A 21,695-nucleotide genomic window follows, 5' to 3' on the forward strand; every position below is an offset into this window, starting at 1 on the left:
AGTGCAAAATATGCCAATAAGGTGAGAAAGTACATGTCAAACTATTCTTTATGTAACACATGTTTTTCACTTTTCCAGAAAGAAAAAAGGAATCTTAGTACTGAACCAACACATTACTTCATACATAGAATCATGAGTTCATCTTCATACAACCAAGAAGATATGATTTCATCTGCCAGGTATGTGAAATTAAAGCAATATAAAAATAGAAATCTGAGATAAAAATAACACTTATGGGAAGAATGGGGTCCCTAGTAATACTATGGTTGGGCAAGCATTCAGTCTTGGATTTTCCCTTATTTCTTCTTATTCTTCCCTCCTATACTTTCCCACTGTGGAGACTTCCTGAGGCCTTCCCCTTTCTACCTGATCCCTCATTTCTAATTACCTGGTTTATACAACTTTTCTAGTATAACAGTGTCTTGGATCAAGAATTTGCTAGTGTATTTTGGTTTTGGTTTTTAACCTGGAGATAGGTAAAATGGTATCTGCACTATCAGCCCAAAGGGTTCCTGCTCAACTTTCTTCAGTATCTAAATGTTCCAGTGTATATAACTGCCTTTAAGAAGAATTCAAAGATGAAAGGGGGCGGTGTAAGGTAGAGTATTCAGAGATGAAGTCTAGAAAACAATGGAGCTTGATATGGGCTTCTAAGTATAGAGAGGATTTATATGAGAAGATAATTCAGGTTTGGACAACTATAGGAGCAAAGTCTGGAGTGTGTGGCAATTTCAGAGGACAGAGAGAGTGAAGTATACTGTAGACTTGAAATCTAATAACTATATCTAGAAGAGTTAAAACTTGTTTAAAATTGTTCTTAAGTTTATGAATATTCTTATATTCATAACCCAGAAGAAGTAACATTTTCAATTATAGGAGAAGGAACGGGTATAAGAAGAAAAATTTGCCTGGTTACATTTCTTTCCACACAGCATGAAGGAATTGTTTCTTTTTGACACTGACACTGACATTATTTTGGGGCTACCCATCATTACCTCTCTTTCCTGCATAATGGTTATTTTAAAATATATTACTAATGCAAGCATGTCCCTATTTTTTACACCAATGATGAAGACAGAATGCAGAGATAACATCAAATAAAAGTTCATTTAGAGAAAGATGGCAAACCAGGCAACTACAGGCCCATGTTTCCTCAGGAAACAAAAACAAAACAAAACAAACAAAGCAACTACAGACAGGTAAAATAACTTTATATGAGCTCTGAAAAACAGTCAAATATTTGCAATAATCAAGTGAATGTGTAATCAAGGTAAAGCCACATTCAAAATGGTAGGCAATTCCAGATTTTTGCTTGCCTTAGCACAATCCCCTCTGCAACATGACAAAACACAGTTGGGAAGAAATGGCCCAATTCCCAGATCCTTCCCTTGGGATGGAAAAAGCATACTGGAACTTGTTTGCATTGTTCTGGTGTCTGTAGGCTGCCTGAGGGAATGTTCCCATCTCATCTAAATAGATTGAGACAGTGGCATAGTTTGGAACTATGCCTGGAAATTACAGAAGGCAGCTGATGGGTGCCACAGTGCATGAAAATCGCAGAGGACTACAAGATGCACCTGAGAGCAGGAGATTACTGGCAAAAGAATACAATGAATATTGAAGGCCCTAAAAAGAAGCATGATGGGAAGCATTCTTGGGAAATAAAACATTTAAAAGAAAATCTGACAAAAAGGAGTCCTTGAAGTTCGGCAGACGGCAGAAGGAGGACCCTAGGCTCACCTTGTCTCCTGGATATAACTAGATAACATCCATGCCAGTGTAAATAACCCAGGAAATGACCTGAAGACTGGTACAAGAAACTCCACAACTAAAGGCAAAGAAGAGGCTACATAAAGAAAGGTAGGAAGGGTAAAAACATGGTCTGGGAGCAAAATGGACAATGGCCTTCCACAGTAAGGAGGGAGCCAGTGGCATAGAGAAGGGCAGAAAACAGGCTTTTCACCCTGTGAAACTCCGGAATAGGGAGGATGAATCTCCATAACATTTGCCTTTGAAAGAGAGTGGCTGAATTTCATGAGTTCTTAAAACCAGCAGGACTTAAAGCCTATTATTTTTAAAATCAGCAGGCTTGGCTGTGGTAGAGCCCAGAGATGTTAGGAATTGGAGTCCATGTCCTTAAAAAGACAGAGTGACAAACAGCCCATGCAGATACAGCATACAACCAGCAGTTTGAAAGAGGCAGGGGACAGACAGGAGGGAGAGTGAGAGACAGGGATCATGGGTAGGCCCCTCCAGGAAAAAAGTTGCTGGCAGGTGCCAATTCCCTCCCCTGACCCCCAGCACAAACAATGGCCACCTATGGGAACCAGTGCAGCACCAACACTCCTTACCCAACTTGTTTGGACCATGCCCCACTTGCCGCCACCCCCACCCCCCCACAGACACACACTTCAGCAGATCCACCCTTCTCAGTCATGCTCACCTCAGTCCTGCTACTGCAGGCCCCTCCCTCAGAAGACCAGCCCAAACTCTGTCAATACCACATCACCTGACCCCGAGTATTCTGCAGGACCTCAGTGCCAGCAGTAGTGGGGGCAGGTCTCATTTTGCAAGCAGACCACTGCACACCTTGCTGCCCACAATAGGCAAAGACAGCCTCTGCAAACAATTGGACTAAAGAAAAAAGAGACCAAGACTCAACAGCAGAGCACACACAACAAACATAAGAGATACTCCCTGAAGTGTCAGGCCCTGGGGAACAGGAAATACTGTGCTGCAGGGCACTACAGGACATCTTCTTCATAAAGCTATTATCATTAAGAGCAAGTGAGTAGCTAACTTTCCTAAAATATAGAAACAGACACAGAAAGTCACACAAAATGAGGAGATGGATAAACATCTTCCAAATAAAAGAACAGGACCAAACCACGGCAAGACACCAAAGTGAAATGGAAACAAATAATATGCCTGATAGAGAATTTAAAGTAATGACCATAAAGATACTCACTGGACTGCAGAAAACTGTGTGTGGGGGCGGACACCCAGGTGGCTCATTCGGTTGGGCATCTGAATCTTGATTTCAGCTCATGTCATGATCTCAGGGTCATGATACCAAGCCCTGTGTCGGGCTCCAAGCTCAGTGTGGAGTCTGCTTAAGATTCTCTCTCTCCCTTTGCCCACCACCGTCTCTCTCTCTCAAAAAAAAAAAAAAAGAGTGGAGGACATCAGTGAGAGCCTTAATACAGAGATAAAAAAGAACCAATCAGAGATCAAGAACACAATGAATGAAGTTTAAAAATATAATTTATGGAATAAACAGCAGGCTAGATGAAGCAGAAGAACAAATTAATGACCTGGAAGACAGAGTGATGGAAAGTAATCAAGTCAACAAAAGGAATGGAAAAAATATACAAATAGAGAATAATCTTGGGGAGTTCAGTGACTCCATCAATTGTAATAACAGCCACATTATAGGGAACTCAGAAGAAGAAGAGATAGATAAGGGAGCAGAAAATCTATTTGAAGAAATAATAGCTGAAAATTTCCCTAATTTGGGGAAAGAAACAGATATCCAGATCCAAGAGTCACAGAGATCCCCTCAAAAATACAACCCAAGGAGGTCCAAACCAAGACACATACTAATTAAAATGGCAAAAGTTGTGATAAAACATTTTAAAAGCAGCAAGAGAAAAGAAGACAATTACATACAAGAGAAATACCCACAAGTCTATCAGTGGATTTTTTCAGCAGAAATTAGCAAGCCAGAAGAAAGTGGCATGATATATTCAAAATGCTGAAAAGGAAACACCTGCAGCCAAGAATACTCTATCCAGTAAGGCTGTGATTCACAACAGGAGAGATAAAGTGTGTCTCAGACAAACAAAAACTAAAGGAAGTCATGACTGCTAAACCAGCCCTACAAGAAATATTAAAATGGACTTTATGAGTGGAAAGGAAGACCTAAGTGAGAGTAGGAAAAGTAAAACAAAACAAAACAAAACATGCAAAAACAGTAACAATAAGTATTTCTGTAAAAATCAGTCAAGGGATTCATAAAAAAAGGATGTAAAATATAACACCATATACCTAAAATATGGGAGGGAGAAGAGGGAAAAATGGATTTAAATTTAAGCAACCATCAATTTAGTATACACTGCTCTATACATAAGATGTTATATGCAAACCTAATGGTAACCATAAATCAAAAACCAGTAATAGATATATAAAGATTTAAGAGAAAGGAATCCACGTATATCACTAAAGAAAGCCAACAAACCATGAAAGAGAGCAAAAGAAGAAAGGATCAGAGAAAATCTTTTTTTATTTAATTTAATTTATTTATTTGACACAGAGAGAGAGAGCACAAGCAGGGGGAGCAGCAGGCAGAGGGAGAGGAAGAAGCAGGCTCCCAACTGAGCAGAGAGCCCAAGACAGGGCTCAATCCCTGGACCCTGGGATCATGACCTGAGTCGAAGGCAGACACTTAACCTCCTGAGCCATCCAGGCACCCCAAGATCACAGAAAATACCTCCTGAGCCATCCAGGCACCCCAAGATCACAGAAAATCTATAGAAACAACCACAAAACAATAAAAAAGTTGTAATACATATTTACCGATAATTACTTTGAATGTAACTGGACTAAATACTCCAATCAAAAGGCATAGGGTGTCAGAATGGATTAAAAAACCCATCCATATGCTTCCTACAAGAGACTCCAGACAAAAAGAAACCTGCAGATTGAAAGTGAGCTGATGGAGAAACATTTATCATGCAAATAGATGCTAAAAAAGAAAAGCTGGGTAGCAATACTTATATCTGACAAAGAAGCCTTCAAAACAAAGACATAACAAAAGACAAAGAAGAACCCTATGTAATTATAAAGGGGAAAATCCAACAAGAGGATGAAACGATTGTAAATTTTTATGCATTCAACACAGAAGCACCCTAATACATAAAACAAATGTAAAAGAAAAATTTTGTTAATAACAAACATAAAAGAAATACTTGGTAGTAATACAATAATAGTAAGGGACTTTAATACCCCACTTACATCGATGGCAGATCATCCAAACAAAAAATCAACAAGGAAACAATCATTATGGTTTTTTTTAAGATTTTATTTATTTGACAGAGAGATAGGCAGCCAGCGAGAGAAGGAACACAAGCAGGGGGAGTGGGAGAAGAAGAAGGAGGCTCCCAGCGGAGGAGCCTGATGTGGGACTCAATCCCAGGACTCTGGGATCACGCCCTGGGCCGAAGGCAGACGCTTAACGACTGAGCTACCCAGGTGCCCCGGAAACAATCTTTTTTTTTTAATGATTTTTTATTATATTATGTTATTCACCATACAGTACATCCCCGGTTTCTGATGTAAAGTTAGATGCTTCATTAGTTGCGTATAACACCCAGTACACCATGCAATACGTGCCCTCCTTACTACCCATCACCAATCTATCCCAATCCCCCACCCCCCTCCCTTCTGAGGCCCTTAGTTTGTTTCTCATAGTCCATAGTCTCTCATGTTTCATTTCCCCTTCTGATTACCCCCCCTTCTTTATCCCTTTCTTTCCCTACCGATCATCCTAGTTCTTATGTTCCATAGATGAGAGAAATCATATGATAATTGTCTTTCTCTGCTTGACTTATTTCACTTAGCATTATCTCCTCCAGTGATGTCCATGTTGCAGCAAATGTTGAGAATTCGTTCTTTCTGATATCTGAGTAATATTCCATTGTATATATGGACCACAGCTTCTTAATCCAGTCATCTGTTGAAGGGCATCTCAGCTCCTTCCACAATTTAGCTATTGTGGACGATGCTGCTATGAACATTGGGGTGCCTTTGGCCCTTCTCCTCACTACGTCTGTATCTTTGGGGTAAACACCCAGTAGAGCAATGGCTGGATCATAGGGTAGCTCAATTTTTAACTTTTTAAGGGACCTCCACACTGTTTTCCAGAGTGGCTGTANAGGGACCTCCACACTGTTTTCCAGAATGGCTGTACTAACTTGCATTCCCACCAACAATGTAGGAGGGATCCCCTTTCTCCACATCCTCTCCAACAATTGTTGCGGAAACAATCATTTTGAATAACACACGGACAAGATGGATTTAACAGACATATTCAGAACATTCCATCCTAAAACAGCAAAATACACATTCTTTTCAAGTGTACATGGAACATTTTCCAGAATAGATCACACATTAGGCCACAAAACAAGCCTCAACAAATTCAAAAAAAACATTGGAGTAATACCATGCATCTTTTCTGACAACACTATGAAACTAGAAATCAACCCCAAGAAAAAAATCTAGAAGGACCACAAAAACATGAAGGTTAATTAATGTGCTATTAAATAATGAATGGGTCAACCAAGAAATCAAAGAAGAAATTTTAAAAAATTACATGGGAAACAAATGAAAATGAAAACACAATGGTCCAAAAGCTTTGAGATGAAGCAAAAATGGTTCTAAGAGGGAAGTTTGTAGCAACACAAGCCTACCTTAAGAAAGAAGGAAAATCTCAAATAAACAACCTAACCTTACACCTAAAGGAGTTAGAAAAGAAGAACAAACAAAACCTAAACCCAGGAGCACAACAGAAGGAAGAAAACAATAAAACTTAGAGCAGGGATGCCTGGGTAGCTCAGCTGTTAAGCGTCTGCCTTCGGCTCATGTCATGATCCCAGAGTCCTGGGATCTAGCCCCACACTGGGCTTCCTGCTCAGCAGGAAGTCTGCTTCTCCCTCTCACACTCCCCTTCCTTGTGTTCCCTCTCTCGCTGTCTTTGTCAAACAAATAAATAAAATCTTAAAAAAAAAAACTTAGGAGCAGAAATAAATGATACAGAAACAAAAACAAAACAAAACAAAACAAAAGAACAAATCAAATGAAATCAGGAGGGATGCCTGGGTGGCTCAGATGGTTAAGTGTCTGCATTTGGCTCAGGTCATGATCCTGGGATCCTGGGCTCAAGTCCCACATCAGGCTCCTCGCTCACCAGGGAGACTGCTTCTCCCTCTCCCTCTGCCTGCCGCTTCCCCCCTCCCCTGCTTGTGCTCGCTCCCCCTCCCTCTGTGACAAACAAAAAGCTAAAATATTTTAAAAAATGAAATCAGGAGCTTGTTCTTTGAAAAGATCCACAAAATTCATAAGCCTTTAGCAAAGAAAAAAAAGAGAAAGAGAGGATCCAAAGAAACAAAATTAATATGAAAGAGGAGAAATAACAATCAACACCACAGAAATACAAACAATTGTAACAGAATATTGTGGAAACATATGCCAACAAATTTGACAACTTAGAAGAAACTGATTAATTCCTAGAAACATAATTTACTAAACTAAAGCAGGAAGAATTAGAAAAATTTGAACAGATCAGTTACCAGCAATGAAATTGTATCAGTAATTTAAAAAAAAACAAAAACAAAAGTCCAAGACCAGAGAGCTTCACAGGCAAATTCTACTAAACATTTAAAGAGGAGTTAGTACCTGTTCTTCTCAAACTATTTCAAAAAAATATAAGAGGAAGGAAAAACTCCCAATTCATTCTATGAGGCCAGTATAACCCTGGTACCAAAACCAGATAAAGACACACACACACACACACACACACACACACACACACACACACGGAACTGCAGGCAGATATCTCTCATGAATATAGATGCAAAAATCAAGACATTCTAAGACTAACGAAACAGAGGAATTTTATTACCATCAAACATGGTCTAGAAGAAATCCTAGAAGAAGTCCTTCAAGTTGAAAGTACAAGATGCTAAACAATGACTCAAAGCCATATAAAAATAAAAAGTTCTCTAGTAAAGTTAAATACGTGGACAAATATATAAAAACCAGTATTATAATGTTGGTTAATAACTGTACTTTTTATTTTCTACAGGGTTGAAAGGACAAATACATAAGAAAAAATTATAAACCAATGGTGATGGGTACAAAATATAAGACATAATTTGGGTCATCAATAGCATGAAAGGAATGGGGATTAATCTATAAAGGAGTAGTTTTGTATGCAATTGAAGTTAAGTTGGTGTCGATTCAAGACATAATGTCATCATTTTAGGAGGTTATATATAATTTCTGTGTTAGCAACAACAAAAATAGTATAGAATATTCCTAAAATAAAATGCAAAGGGAACCAACTATGTATCTGCAAAATATCCACTAACAAAAAGGAAAGCAGCAGTGAAGGAAATGAAGGATAAAAACATTATCAGAAATACAGAAAAAAAAAAACTAACAAAATGGCAAAAATAGTGCTTCCTTATCAGTAATTTAGTATAAATGGAACAAACACTCCAATTAAGAAACAGAGATTAACAGAAGGGATTTAAAAAAACAGGATCCAACTACAAATAGTTCCCAACTTATAATGGTGCAACTTATGGTTCTTTACTTTATGATAGTGTAAAAGTGATACCCATCCAGTGAACCTACTTTGAATTTTGAATTTTGACCTTTTCTTGGGCTAGCAATACACCGTACGATACTCTCTTGTGATGCTGGGCAGGAGCAGTGAGCCACAGCTCCCAGTCATCCACACAACCATAGGGATAAACAACCAATACATAAACAGTCATTCTGTACACATATAACCATTCGGATTTTCACTTTCAGTAAACATTCAATAAATTACATGAAATACTTACACTCTATTATAAAATAAGTTTTGTATTAGATGATTTTGTGCAAGTAGACTAGGCTAATCTATGATGTTCAGTAATTAGGTGTATTAAATCCATTTTGTTATATTTTCAACTTATAATGGGTTTATTGATGGAAAAATCTTCAGCAAATTACTGGCAAACAGAATTCAACAGCACATTAAAATATTTTACTCCATGACTCAGGTGGGATTTGTCCCAGGAATACAAAGGAGGTTCAATGTATAAAAAATGTAATACAACATATTAAGATGAAGAAAACACACACACATTCCCATCTAAATTAATGCAGAAAAACCATTTAACAACTCAACATCTTTTCAAAATAACAAAACTCAACAAACTAGAAATAGAAATTACCTCAAAATAATAAAAACCATAAATGGAAAACCTATAACTAATATTGTACTCAGAGGGAAAGCCTGAAGAATTTTCCTCTAAGATCAGAAATAGTTGCCCACTCTTACCACTTCTATTCAACATACTGGAAGTCTTAGTCAGGGCAGTTAAACAAAAAATAAAAGGCATCTAAATTGTAAGATAAGAAGTACAATGACCTCTATTCACAGATAAGGTTATCTTATATGTAGAAAACCCTAAATTTTCCATACAAAAAAGAATAAAAAATTTTAGAATAAATGAATTCATCCAAGTTATTGGATACAAAATCAACACAGAAAAATCGATTACATATTGCATGGAGCACTGGGTGTTATACGCAAACAATGAATCACGGAACACTACATCAAAAACTAAGGATGTACTGTATGGTGACTAACATAACATAATAAAAAATTTTTAAAAAAAGAAAAAAGAAAAATCAATTGCATTTCTATACACTGACAATGAAGAATCTAAAAAGAAAAACTAAAAACTACAAAACATTCCTGAAGGAAACTGAAGGAGACAAAAATTAATGGAAAAATCACGTGAAGTGAAATAAGTTAGGCTGAGAAAGAAAAAATACTGTATGATTTTACTCATAAGTGGAATCTAAAAAACAATGAATAAACAAAAAGAAGAATCAGACCAATAAATACAATACAGAACAAACTGATGCTTGCCGAAGGAAGGGAGTAAAGATGAATGGGATATATAGACTTTCAGTTATGGAATGACTTAGTCATGGAAATAAAGGCACAGCATAAGGAATATAATCAATAATATTATAATAGTGTTGTATGGGGCCAGATGGTAGCTACACTTGTGGTAAACATAGCATAATGAATAAACTTGTCAAATCATTAGGTTGTACACCTGAAACTAGTGTAATATTGTATGTCAACTGTACTCAAATTAAAAAAAATAATTAAAGGGGCGCCTGGGTGGCTCAGTCGTTAAGCATCTGCCTTCAGCTCAGGGCGTGATCCCAGAGTCCCGGGATCGAGCCCCGCATCGGGCTACCTGCTCCGCTGGGGGCCTGCTTCTTCCTCTCCCACTCCCCCTGCTTGTGGTCCCTCTCTCACTGCCTGTCTCTTTCTCTGTCAAATAAATAAATAAAATCTTTAAAAAAATTAAAAACTTCATGGATTGGAAGATTTATTATTGTTAAGATGTCAATGATTACACAAAGTATTCTACAGATTAGTATTTTTACAGAATTACATTTGCTGGCATTTTTTGCATGTAGAAAAAATTCATTCTAAAATTTGTATGGTCTCTCAAGGGACTCCTAATAACTAAAACAATGTTGACAAAGAAGAAGAAAGTTAGATTTACTAATTTTAAAACCCACTGCAAAGAAACCGTGATGAAAACAGTATGGTACTGACATAAAGACAGATATATAAAGCAATGAAATAAAATAAAAGGTCTGTAAATAAATCTCTCCAAATGATTTTTGATAAGCATGCCAAGTTCATTTAATGGGAAAAGAACATTCTCAACAATGGTGTTGGGAAAACCAATAATCACACACACAAAAAATGAAGTCAGACACTTACCTTATACCATATATAAAAATTAACTCAAAACGGATCAAAGATCCAAGTAAAACTATAGACCTCTTATAAGAAGAGAAAGACAATCATCATATGGCTTCATTCATTTGTGGAACGTAAGGAATAGCAGGGAGATCGGTAGGAGAAGGAAGGGAAGAATGAAGGGGGGTAAACAGAAGGGGGAATGAACCATGAGAGACTATGGACTCTGGGAAACAATCTGAGGGTTTTGGAGAGGCGGGGGGTGGGGAATGGGCTAGCCTGGTGTTGGGTTAGCATAGGAGGGCACGTATTGCATCGAGCACTGGGTGTTATACACAAACAATGAATCATGGAACGCTACTCAAAAACTAATGATGTACTGTATGGTGACTAAAATAACACAATAAAAAATTTAAAAAAAGAAGAAGAAGAAGAAAACATGGGGGAAGGGGTGCCTGGGTGGCTCAGTCAGTTAAACATCTGACTCTTGATTTCAGCTCAGGTCTTGATCTCAGGTTGTGAGACTGAGCTCTGACTGAGCTCAGTGGGAAGTCTGCTTAGGATTCTCTCTCTCCCTCTCTGCCCCCCCCACCCCCAGCTCACACACGTGTTCTCTCTCTAAAACAAGAAAAAATACACCTGAGGGACATGGCATTGGATTTGGCAATAATTTCTTGGATATGACGCTAAAAGCATAAGCAACAACAAAATTACATAACTGGACTTCACCAAAATTAAAATCTTTTGGCTTCAAAGGACAGAGTGAAAAGAATGGGAGAAAATACTTGCAAATCATATATCTAATAAGAGGTTACTACCCAGAATATATAAAGAACTCTTATAACTCAATAACAACAAAAAAATCAAACAACCTGATTAAAAATTGAGCAAAGGACTTGAATAGATATTTCTTCAAAGATATACAAATGGGCAATAAGTACATGGAAAGATACTCAACATCACTAATCATTAGGGAAATGCAAATCAAAACCACAGTAAGATGCTATTTCATATCCATTAGGATAGCTGTTGTCAAAATAGAAAACAAAACCAAACAAAAACAAGTGTTGGCAAGAAAGTGAAGAAATTGTGATCTTTGTACATTGCTGTTGGGTATTTAAAATGGTACAGTTGCTGTGGGAAACAGTATGACAGTTTAAAAAAACAGAGTTACCATATGACCCAGCAATTACACTTCTGGATATATACCCAAAAGAATTGAAAACAGTCACTCAGATATTCATACACTCATATTCACAAGCAGCATTATTAGCAAAGCAAAATCCTGGAAGCAACTCAAGAGTCACTGATAGATGAATGGTTAAGCAAAATGTGATATATACATTCAATAGAATATTATTAAGCCTTAAAAAGGAAATTCTCACACATGCTACACGTATGAACCTTGAAGACATTATGCTAAATGAAATAAGTCAGTCTCAAAAGGACTAATATTACATGATTCCACTTATATGAGATACCTCACGTAGTCAAATCATAGAAGCATAAAGGGAACAGAGAGAGAGGGTAATATGGTATTAATATTTAACAGATACAGAGTGTCAGCTGGGGAAGATGAAAAAGTTCCGGAGAATAGATAGTGGTGATGGTTGCACAACAGTGAGAATGTACTCAAGCATAGAACTGTACACTTAAAAAAGGTTAAGGTGGCAAATTTCATGTTATGTATATTTAACCAAAATTTTAAAAGTGAAAAAAATGTCAATTTAGAAATGATCTTCATTTGATTTGAAAGCTTGGTGGTAAATTGTTCCAGGTTTACTTCCATATGAAGAACAGCTGACAGATTGTTCTTTTGCTTAACCAGTAATTTCTTCATTCAATAAATACACAAAAAATGAAATGTTTTTTTCTTTTGTTTTAGTGAGACTGAAGATTTTACCCCAGATTCAAGTGACAAATTATTAGAAGGTTGGATTTATAATTTTTCTTAAATTAGAAAGCATTCAAAAGAATGCTTTACTGCTTTAATGAACTTTTCATTTACTGCTTTTTGTTTACTGCTTTGTTTACTGCTTTCATCAATTTTTCAGTTATCAGACCAGGTTGATACTTTTTTTTTCCTGTGAATTTACCTATTATTTGGAAAATAATCCAGGACTATATCACTCAGGTGTTAAAATGAGCCAACTAGTTTCCCTTTGTTGAATTGCTATCAAGATTTTACTAATGATTTTGAACAAGAAAATGGTATGACATTATGAATTCACATTTACCATGCTCCTGTGAAAAATATTCATAAAATAAGGATGCATCACACAATAGCTTTTATCTGAGCCAGAGCCCATTATACTAGGATTTAATGATTTCTTACCCTTCCTTTGTGCTTAGTCCTACCAAAATGTACAAAAAGTGTGTGTGCGGGGGGGGAGGGAGCTTTTAGAGCTAAATTTATTTGCTCACATTAATATCTGACTAGTATGGTCTTCACTATTTTTAAAAATCTCTATTAGTACCTACTCCTTAGAACATTTATGAGAACTTTTTGGTTCTCTATTTTTTGAAATCCCAGAGGATCAATGTGGTTCCAACAATGATCATACGTAAAAGAAGTAGAGTGTCATGTTTACTGTAAAGTGGCCTTAAAACTCAAACCACAGGTATACTGTTGGCTAATTCAAACACACAACCCACTCAAGGAATTACTTTAAAAATATATTCTCTCAACTTGGAAGGGAAATTATTTTCATTATGATTATTCCTAGAATAGCAATAAATATGCCAGAATTCTATGAACACACCATAATCAGAATATGTCACGATAATCAGTGATCATACCTGTAGTGTGGAATCATAGGCTGCTAGAGTCAGACAAAAACCATTTAATATAACCCCCCTCGTGTTTACATGAGGAAACAAGCTCAGGATGATGAAGCAATTCTGCCAAGGTTACTCTGAGCCAGAGGCAGAGCCAATTCTGGATCCTAAGTCTCCCGACCATAAATGCAGTGTGGTGTTTTTTGTTGTTGTTGTTTTCCAATTTTGTTGCAATGATCATGCTTAATTCTTACATCTTTCAGTAATATTTCACCTGCCCAATTCAATCATTATTCATTCATTCATTCATTCATTCATTCAAATATTTACTGAGCACTTCCTTTGTTCTAAAACCCCACGCATGAACAAAACTGACCTTTAGCTCATAGAATTTACACTGTAACCTGGGGTGGGCATCAAAGGGTAAGGACATAAACAAGATATTGATAAGTATTCCCCATCTCATCTGGGACAAAATCCGAAGAAACTACAATAGCTTGCAAACCCCTATATCATCTGGATATCACCTCTCCCCCATTACCTCTCTAACTTCCTCCTCTGTTTCTCTTTCTGGCTCTCTGCTCCAGCCTCATGGACCTTGTTATTCCTTAAACATTCCAGGCATTCAGGGCCTTTGCTCTTGCTAATCCCTGTGTAGAGCTCTTCCCCCTACATCTGCATTGCTCATCCCTCACCTTCAGGTTTTTGCTCAAATTTCACCTTCTCAGTGAGGTCTTCTTTGACAATATTCTGAAACTGTAGCCTCAGTCCCACCATGGCACTAACTATTCCACTTCATTGCTTATTTTTCTCACTGGCACTTATATCTGACAGACTATTAATTATTTTTTCACTATCTCCTTCTAGAACGTAAGCTCCTTGATGATCACAGCTGTAATCCCAAGAACCTAAAATAGGCATATAGTAGGAAGAGCATTTAGTAAAATAAGAGGGACAATAGGACATTGATGCAAAGGATAATGCAGAGAATGACGACTTGTGTTGGCCCTTGATGATTACATTTCTATAAAATCCACAATATTTTTATATAAGATATCTCATTGCATCCTTTTGTGAGACAGGCAGGGAGGATAGTCTCATTCACATTCTACATAATGAGGAAACAGAGTCAAATAAGTTAGATTCAATTTGCCAATGTTCACACAGCTCTAAGAAGTGAAGCTAAGACTGAAACTCAGATTTTCTGCCTCCCTAGTGGTGGGGCTTTGTAAAAATATTCTCATCATTTCTAACTCCTTAGGCTAAATTTGTTTTATAGGCATACTAATCTCCCCCACAATTTAAGCAACTTTTGGTTCTGTAGCAATTCCTCCAGATTTCTTCTTGGTATTTCCTCAAATTTCTCCTGTTTCTCACTCAAATTGTTTCATAAGACCAGCACTTTCCTGTTTGTTCTAATTATCTGCTTTTAGTTAGCTATGTAGAATGAGTGTTAGAGCTGGAAGGCCCCTAGGAATCATCTATAAGGTAATCTCTCATTTTACGCATAAACAAATAGGCCTATAGAGATTGAGTAGCTGTGCATAAACATGTGGCTATTAAGTTACAGAGGCTGACTCTCCTACCAAATCATATTTCATCTTTCATAATTCCTAAAGGAAGGTCTAAGACACACCCCAGAATTCTAGGGATCTTACCTATTTCAGTTTTATTCCCATTGTCTATACACTGAAAGTAATAATAATTTCTAGAATTCTTTCTAGAATTTAGAATAATTTCTAAATTCTAGAACTTTCTGGTGAAAAATGGTAAGACCTCTCAGTACTGTTCATGCCTCCAAAAAAATATACTATTTTTCCTGTTTTTCTCCTCCCCAACAGGAAGTTCTCAGGAGAAAACACCAGAGAATTCAAACAGTGTTAAGGTAAATATTTTTCAATAAACTCTAATTGGTATACATGGGGTCCAGTTGAATATAGCCCAGTTTTCATGGTCAAGTCAGGGCTTGGGTGGTATGATTCAAGGAACATCAGGAAGCATACCCCTATTCACAATTTCTTCAGCGGGCTGAGACCTGTCCATGGTACTGGAGCAATCCCCTAATCAAAATTCTCACTTTACAGTTAAATTACTGCTTGCTTAAGTACACAGAATAAGCCACTGTTCTTCACTAGCACCTAACTACAATTCCATTCCTAAACTCTGTTACTGCAGTCTCTGAAGAAAACCCTACAGGGCATCACTTGGCCCTATATAGGACAGGCAGACCCAAGTGAGGAACTTTGAGGAGGCAGGGAGGGAATAGCGGCTTCAAAAACAGACGAAATTGGCTTGCAGGAAATTAGTGCAGATTCCATCTATTTTTCTGTATTCCTAAGGATTGATTGTTTTAAGGCAGCTTTCCAAAAGGCCCAGCTACTCTCCACCATAAACTCAGGAAATTTTCTCTTCCTTAATCCTTTTTAGGAGTTTCCAATGAGGGCTGAAGTACAGATACTCTTCTGTTTATTTTACTTTGTTTCTTGGTTCAATTGAATACCACTTCTAATTGAGTTTCCCCAACACCATGCATACATAATCCATCAATTTTCCAACCCCTTCTCATTATCAGAGTAGTTTTCAGAACCAAATCTTACAATTCTTACTCGTACCAAACTCTGAAGATGCAGGGCTAGTTCCTCATTCAACCTAATCCTCATTTATGAATATAAACATCTATGTGACAAACTCAGGCTTCACATAGACCATATTTTCCAAGTAAAATCATATGGAAATAATGGGGAGAAAGAGAATCTCTAGACTGATGACCTGATTACAGACTATTCCCTGTGCCAGGCTGACTCCCTGGCTAATCTGGACCATTTTGGCTCTTTGCCCTTCCTCTCACTTGCAGTTTTTCTCATAGTGAAACGTGCTTGAAATTGGTGTATCCAATTCAGTTCAAAGTAAGGTGGAGAAAGCACATCCCACCCCATCTTTCTCTTTTTACAACTAAAAAAGCTGGACAACTACTGAGGACGCCAAAAAATAAACAACAGCAGGAGTTTGAGGAGGGAAATAAAAACTCAACGAATCACCAATACAATCATGAGTTTTTCTGCTGCTCCCCCCCCCCGCCACATATCTACTAGTTTAGACCCAGAGCAGTTCAAATCCTGGAATTACATAGAAAGAATAGACAGAACAAATCTTCAGGAGAAACCATTGCTCTCTTACCAGAATTAGGAAGAAGTTCCTGTGGACTGGAAGTAGGAGCAGCTCACTTTTTTCCCACTTTTCCCACGTCTCTTGGTTCTGCCTCACGGCAAGTTTCAGATATGAAGCTACACAGCAATGGCAGCAGAGGTTGCTGAGGCACTTAAAATTCAGAGAAAATCCTTCCCTCTGATCAGAAGAATTAGAAAAAGGTCTCCAGTAACCTGAAGAATAGTAGAAGGAAATCTGCTACTTTTTCTCTGCTTTGTCATTTCACCCTAGACCTGGATGCAGTTATGGGATGTGTGAGACAGCACACAGGGAGGGTAGTCACAGCATTTAGCTATAGAACCAGAAAAGGGGACTTCTGAGTGTTAGAGATACAAAAAAAAGAAGTCACAGGGGATCATCAAAAAAGGATCCCCTATAAATCTTTCTGAAAAGTCTCTCCTGAGCTGTACATGTATGGAACTGACCTGAACTTGTATAAACAAATTAACTCAGGGATACAAAAAGTATTGCCAGGACTTTGGAAATTGAATTTACATTGGAAACACGGCCACAGAAAGCAGGGTAGGATGTGTGGTCTGAATCTAAGCGGGGTAATTACCTACTTAGCAAACACAAAAAACTCAGCCATCTACAGAGGATTCTAACAGTTCTTGGAACCTCATAAATTATTTAAAATGCCCAAGACAGAATCCAAAATTATTCATCATGTGAAGAAATAAGACAATGTCTACAACTTTAAGGGAAAGGACAAGAGATGCCAAATCCAATGCAGCCAAGATTTTGGAAGTTACAGACAAAAACCTAAAACAGTGATTATAACAGTGTTCCATGAAGAAATGGCAAATACTCTTAAACCTAATGCAAAGATAGATGTTTCCAGCAGAACTTACATGTACTTACTCATCTCAGACACTTGGTAGCATCTGCCCTCTGCTTTTAGATTACGGATTCTCAAGCCAGTCTCACACATATGGGCATTTTTAAAAAATATATCAATATATGCTCCACCCTCAAAAATTTAAATTCAATTGGAGGTGTGGGACCCAGGGATTCATAGATTCATTTTTTTTAATTCCACATATAACTATTGTGCAGCCCATACTGAGAATCAGTGCTTTAGATAGTCTCAGCTCCATTTTATTCCTCAGCTATCCAGAAATATATTTATAAATAAGCTGCCTCAACTCCTCTTGGAAGAACTATGATAAAACTCTTATAATACCTGGTGGTCTTTACAGAATCTATACATAACACATTTTATGTTTCATGTATTTAGGCCTTCTTTCATTTTTCTTCATTGATTTATTTAATAACTAACATTATAAAATACATACAATGAAGCCCAGCAACCTATCCCGGTCTATTTTACACATTTCTGAGAAGACTGCTGCTTCTGCATTCAAAGAGGTGATACAGGCCTACAGAGTAAAGCTAGTATCTGAGCCATATTCCCTACCTGACCAGGTCCACATAGCCACTTTATTGCTCCAGGCCCCAAAATGCCTAAGATTTCCATAACAGGAAATTGGAGTTACAGAGTGAACATCCATTTTCCTTCCCCACTTACCATTATCTCTGGCATCAGAAAAGAATTTATAATTCGTTACTTATTTCAGTTCACCCAAAAGAGGGAGGGGGCAGACAAAGCTGGCATTTTTTGTGACTTAAAATCTCTGATCATCATTTAGTGGTGGCTAAGGTCCACATCTATGACAAGGGTCAATCCTAAGTGCCATAATTGGCAAAAATCATGAGCTTAAGTCTCAGAGAATAATTCTGAGATGGCAGAGCACAGATGCTATTTATGTAAGGTGTTACAATGGTTATACTACATCTTTTGGAGATTTCTAGGTAACTCTAGTGTGTAGTGTCCAATAAAACATTAACTATGTACTTTGCTTTGTCTTGGCAGCTTATCACCATCTTTGAAGGAAACAAGAATATTACTGGCACTGTGTATTCCTCAAAAGAATTCATTTCAGGTACAAAACATAATATCTTTTACCATTCCTCCTGGAATGACTGGCTCCTCCCTTGCAGTACTGACACCCGAGATTGAGTACTGAGATTGAAATAATATACTTAACTATGTATATGTGTGTGTGTACAGCCAGTTGCAGTTCATTATGTAGTTCTTTTACTTTAACCTCAAACCTAGTAATAAATAATGCAACTAACATTTATTAGGTGCCAGATATCTCCATTTTATTAAAGAGGAAAGTGAGAGTCATTGAAGAGGAAAGCAAGAGTAGGTTACTCAAGGTCACCCCAAGGCTAATAAGCTGCAGAGCTGGGATTCAAACACATATCTGCCCAACTTCAAAGCTTAAACTCATTCAATATGACCATAATTCATATACTCAAATGCCCACAGGAGCCAGACAGTTACTATAAACAAGATCAGTAGATTGATCAGGGGTCTGTGGTCCACTGGAGATGGCATGTCCCATCTAAAGGAGGGAGCTGATACTCACATTTAATCACTGACATACTGGGTTGTTGCTAGGTCTTCCAGTTCAAGTCTTAACATTTTTCAAAAGAAGCTGGAGATGAAAGTCTTATGTGAAAATTCCTGACTTTTAAATTTTATCAAATAATTCAAAGCTTTTGTGAAACGTTTTGTGGACCAAACTAAACTTGTCTATATCCCTTATACCATACTACTCTCTGTCTGTCAATCATAAAGCCCTAATTTACAAAAGAGAAAATGGAGGTAATAACTGCCTGAGTTTACACAGTCAACAAATGGAGAGGTTTTAGGGTCCAAAAACAGATCTTCTGACTGTGATCCTTCATTTTTGCTTCCCTCCATAATGCGGTTCCATATTGTTGCCACTGCATCCCAGAATGAACCCCATATTGGATAATGAATGACCAAAGACAGTCTACAGTTTTGCTATGAAAAGAACTATTAAAAGACAAACACAGGGTTCACTACTGTCTCTAGGGATGAGCTTCATGTACGTTATTAACCTATGATACTAGCCACCCACCGGTCTTGAACAAGATACAAGGAATCTAGAATGGATGCATATTTGAGGCAGTATCCTCAGTGTGTTTCCAGGAACTGCTTTGCATTAGAATTACCCAGTGTATTTTTTTTAAAGATTTTATTTATTTATTTGACAGAGAGAGAGACAGCCAGCAAGAGAGAGAACACAAGCAGGGGGAGTGGGAGAGGAAGAAGCAGGCTCATAGCGGAGGAGCCTGATGTGGGGCTTGATCCCATAACGCCAGGATCACGCCCTGAGCCGAAGGCAGACGCTTAACCGCTGTGCCACCCAGGCGCCCCACCCAGTGTATTTTTTTAACAATGCAGATTCCTGGACCCTCTCTAGACTGCCTAAGTTAATATCTCTGAGTAATGGTGCCCAGGAATCTGCATTTTTAATAAGACACCAATTTTTAAGAATGGAAGCTCTTTAACCTCCCCAATGAGAATTTCAGAAGTCTTATGACAATGCTTCAATCATGTCAGTAAAAAATTTATCTCACTTTTTCAGAATGTACACCTTTCTCTTTCATCCACACTTTTGCGTCCTATCTGATACAGATTTTGGCTGTTTCCTTTTAAATTCTTAGGTCATTTTTAAAAATAACAGCACAGTTAAAAACCTAAATATGCTATTTTGTTCTTCATGGTTAAATTTACTGTAGGGTATCTTAGTTTTAATCATAGAATATTATCTTGCGAAAAGATACAACTCCAAGTAACTGCAAGAGGTACAGTCATGGACTTTGGCATGTACTGGAATTAAGAAAATATCGGTTTTTACTGTCAAGTGTGTTTTTATGCCCTGTCATACAGTTTCAAAAAAGTACATAAATGTTCACTTTTGTCTTTATATGTTTACATGTAAAAATATCATTTCGTGATAATTAAAATATGATATTCTTTAAGAGCCCATACACTGAATAAGTCATGTAGAAAAATGAATCCAAATGAAAACTCTTTTATTATCTATATAGTCTTATCTCACATAACAGAAAAATCACTTGAAGTTAGCCAACTGAAAATTCACCCAAAGTAGGTGAGAAATTATACCAATTTTACTGCACTTGTACTTTGACTTAAGTACTCTGAAATAGATATCCTTACTATAGAGAGTTGAAAGTTACTTTCCCATGTGAGTTTAGCTCATCAGGCATTTTCCAAGAGTGTTCTGCTAGATAAAGAAAGACATTCTTCGCACACCTGACTAAAGAAACATCAGAATGCAGTAGGTATAATAATGCCATGAGAGTCACAAAGCTGGACCCTGTTCCCAGTGTGGCCATTTTCTAGTCATATGACCTTAAGCAATGTATTTGACCTTGCCAAGATTCAGTGTTCAAAAATGGAGATATTGTTCTTCCTATTTCCTCAGAATAGTGTTAGAAGGATCATAAGAGTCTTTGTGAATGTTTTTTAAATCCCATAAAGTGTCTTATAAATGTCTCTTTCTGAATTCTAAATCATCAATGCTGTAGTATAACTTCTCTCAATTAGAATGTCTAATAAATATCCATATTACCTTTTTGCTCTCTCCATAGAAACTCTCAAGCCTAGTATTTCCAAACAAGGATCTAAAATGCTGGCAAAGGTATCTTCAGCTCTGTCAAAGGTGTTTTCTCGAACTAACACCAGTATTTCCAAATCTCCCTCACCACCTCACCAGGATGAGCAATGAAGCTTTTATACCTGATATATCTATGCTTACTTCCCTTAGAAAATAAAGTGGTTTTTAAAGCATAATATATTGTCCTATGAGATGATTTTTATAATATTGAGCAAAATTTTAAGAGCAAAAGAAAGTGCAGTAGAAATATGAGTAAGAGAAAGGTTTGATAAATGCTTTTGATAAGCATTTTGGTATGAAATGAGGCAGAGTGTTAGTATTGCCTGCGTGTCATAAGGATAAAGAGACAAAAGTGTACACAGTAATCAGTCAGCACTTAAGCAACCACCAAAAAACGGCCTTGGATGTTTCCTGTTAAATTTTTAGAGGGTATTTTCACCAAAATAGTTAGCAAATTGAGATGAACTCAAATGAAATCTAAAACACAGCCATGAAACTGATTGGTTCACGTTAAAGGTGTATTTGGAGGTTCAAACAGAAGTATACCAGATACAACAAATCAGACTTTCCCATATGCAGATGTTTCATCAGTTTATAAAATATCTCCTGAGCAAAAAGATCCAACT

At 37.3% G+C, this 21,695-nt stretch overlaps 1 protein-coding gene across 1 annotated transcript in view; it reads left to right on the forward strand.

Annotated features, from left to right (window-relative positions):
* Positions 1–21,180, forward strand: part of FSIP2 (fibrous sheath interacting protein 2) — an 88,728-nt gene extending 67,548 nt beyond the window's left edge. Inside the window, exons 19-23 of the mRNA XM_019809435.2 lie at positions 79–179; positions 12,450–12,496; positions 15,184–15,227; positions 18,423–18,492; positions 21,044–21,180. Coding sequence (XP_019664994.1) covers positions 79–179; positions 12,450–12,496; positions 15,184–15,227; positions 18,423–18,492; positions 21,044–21,180 — 399 coding nt within the window. The remainder of the gene's footprint in view (positions 1–78; positions 180–12,449; positions 12,497–15,183; positions 15,228–18,422; positions 18,493–21,043) is intronic.
* The last annotated feature ends 515 nt before the right edge of the window (positions 21,181–21,695 follow it).

This window comes from Ailuropoda melanoleuca, chromosome 2, assembly GCF_002007445.2.
Source record: "Ailuropoda melanoleuca isolate Jingjing chromosome 2, ASM200744v2, whole genome shotgun sequence".
Classification (NCBI taxonomy): domain Eukaryota; kingdom Metazoa; phylum Chordata; class Mammalia; order Carnivora; family Ursidae; genus Ailuropoda; species Ailuropoda melanoleuca.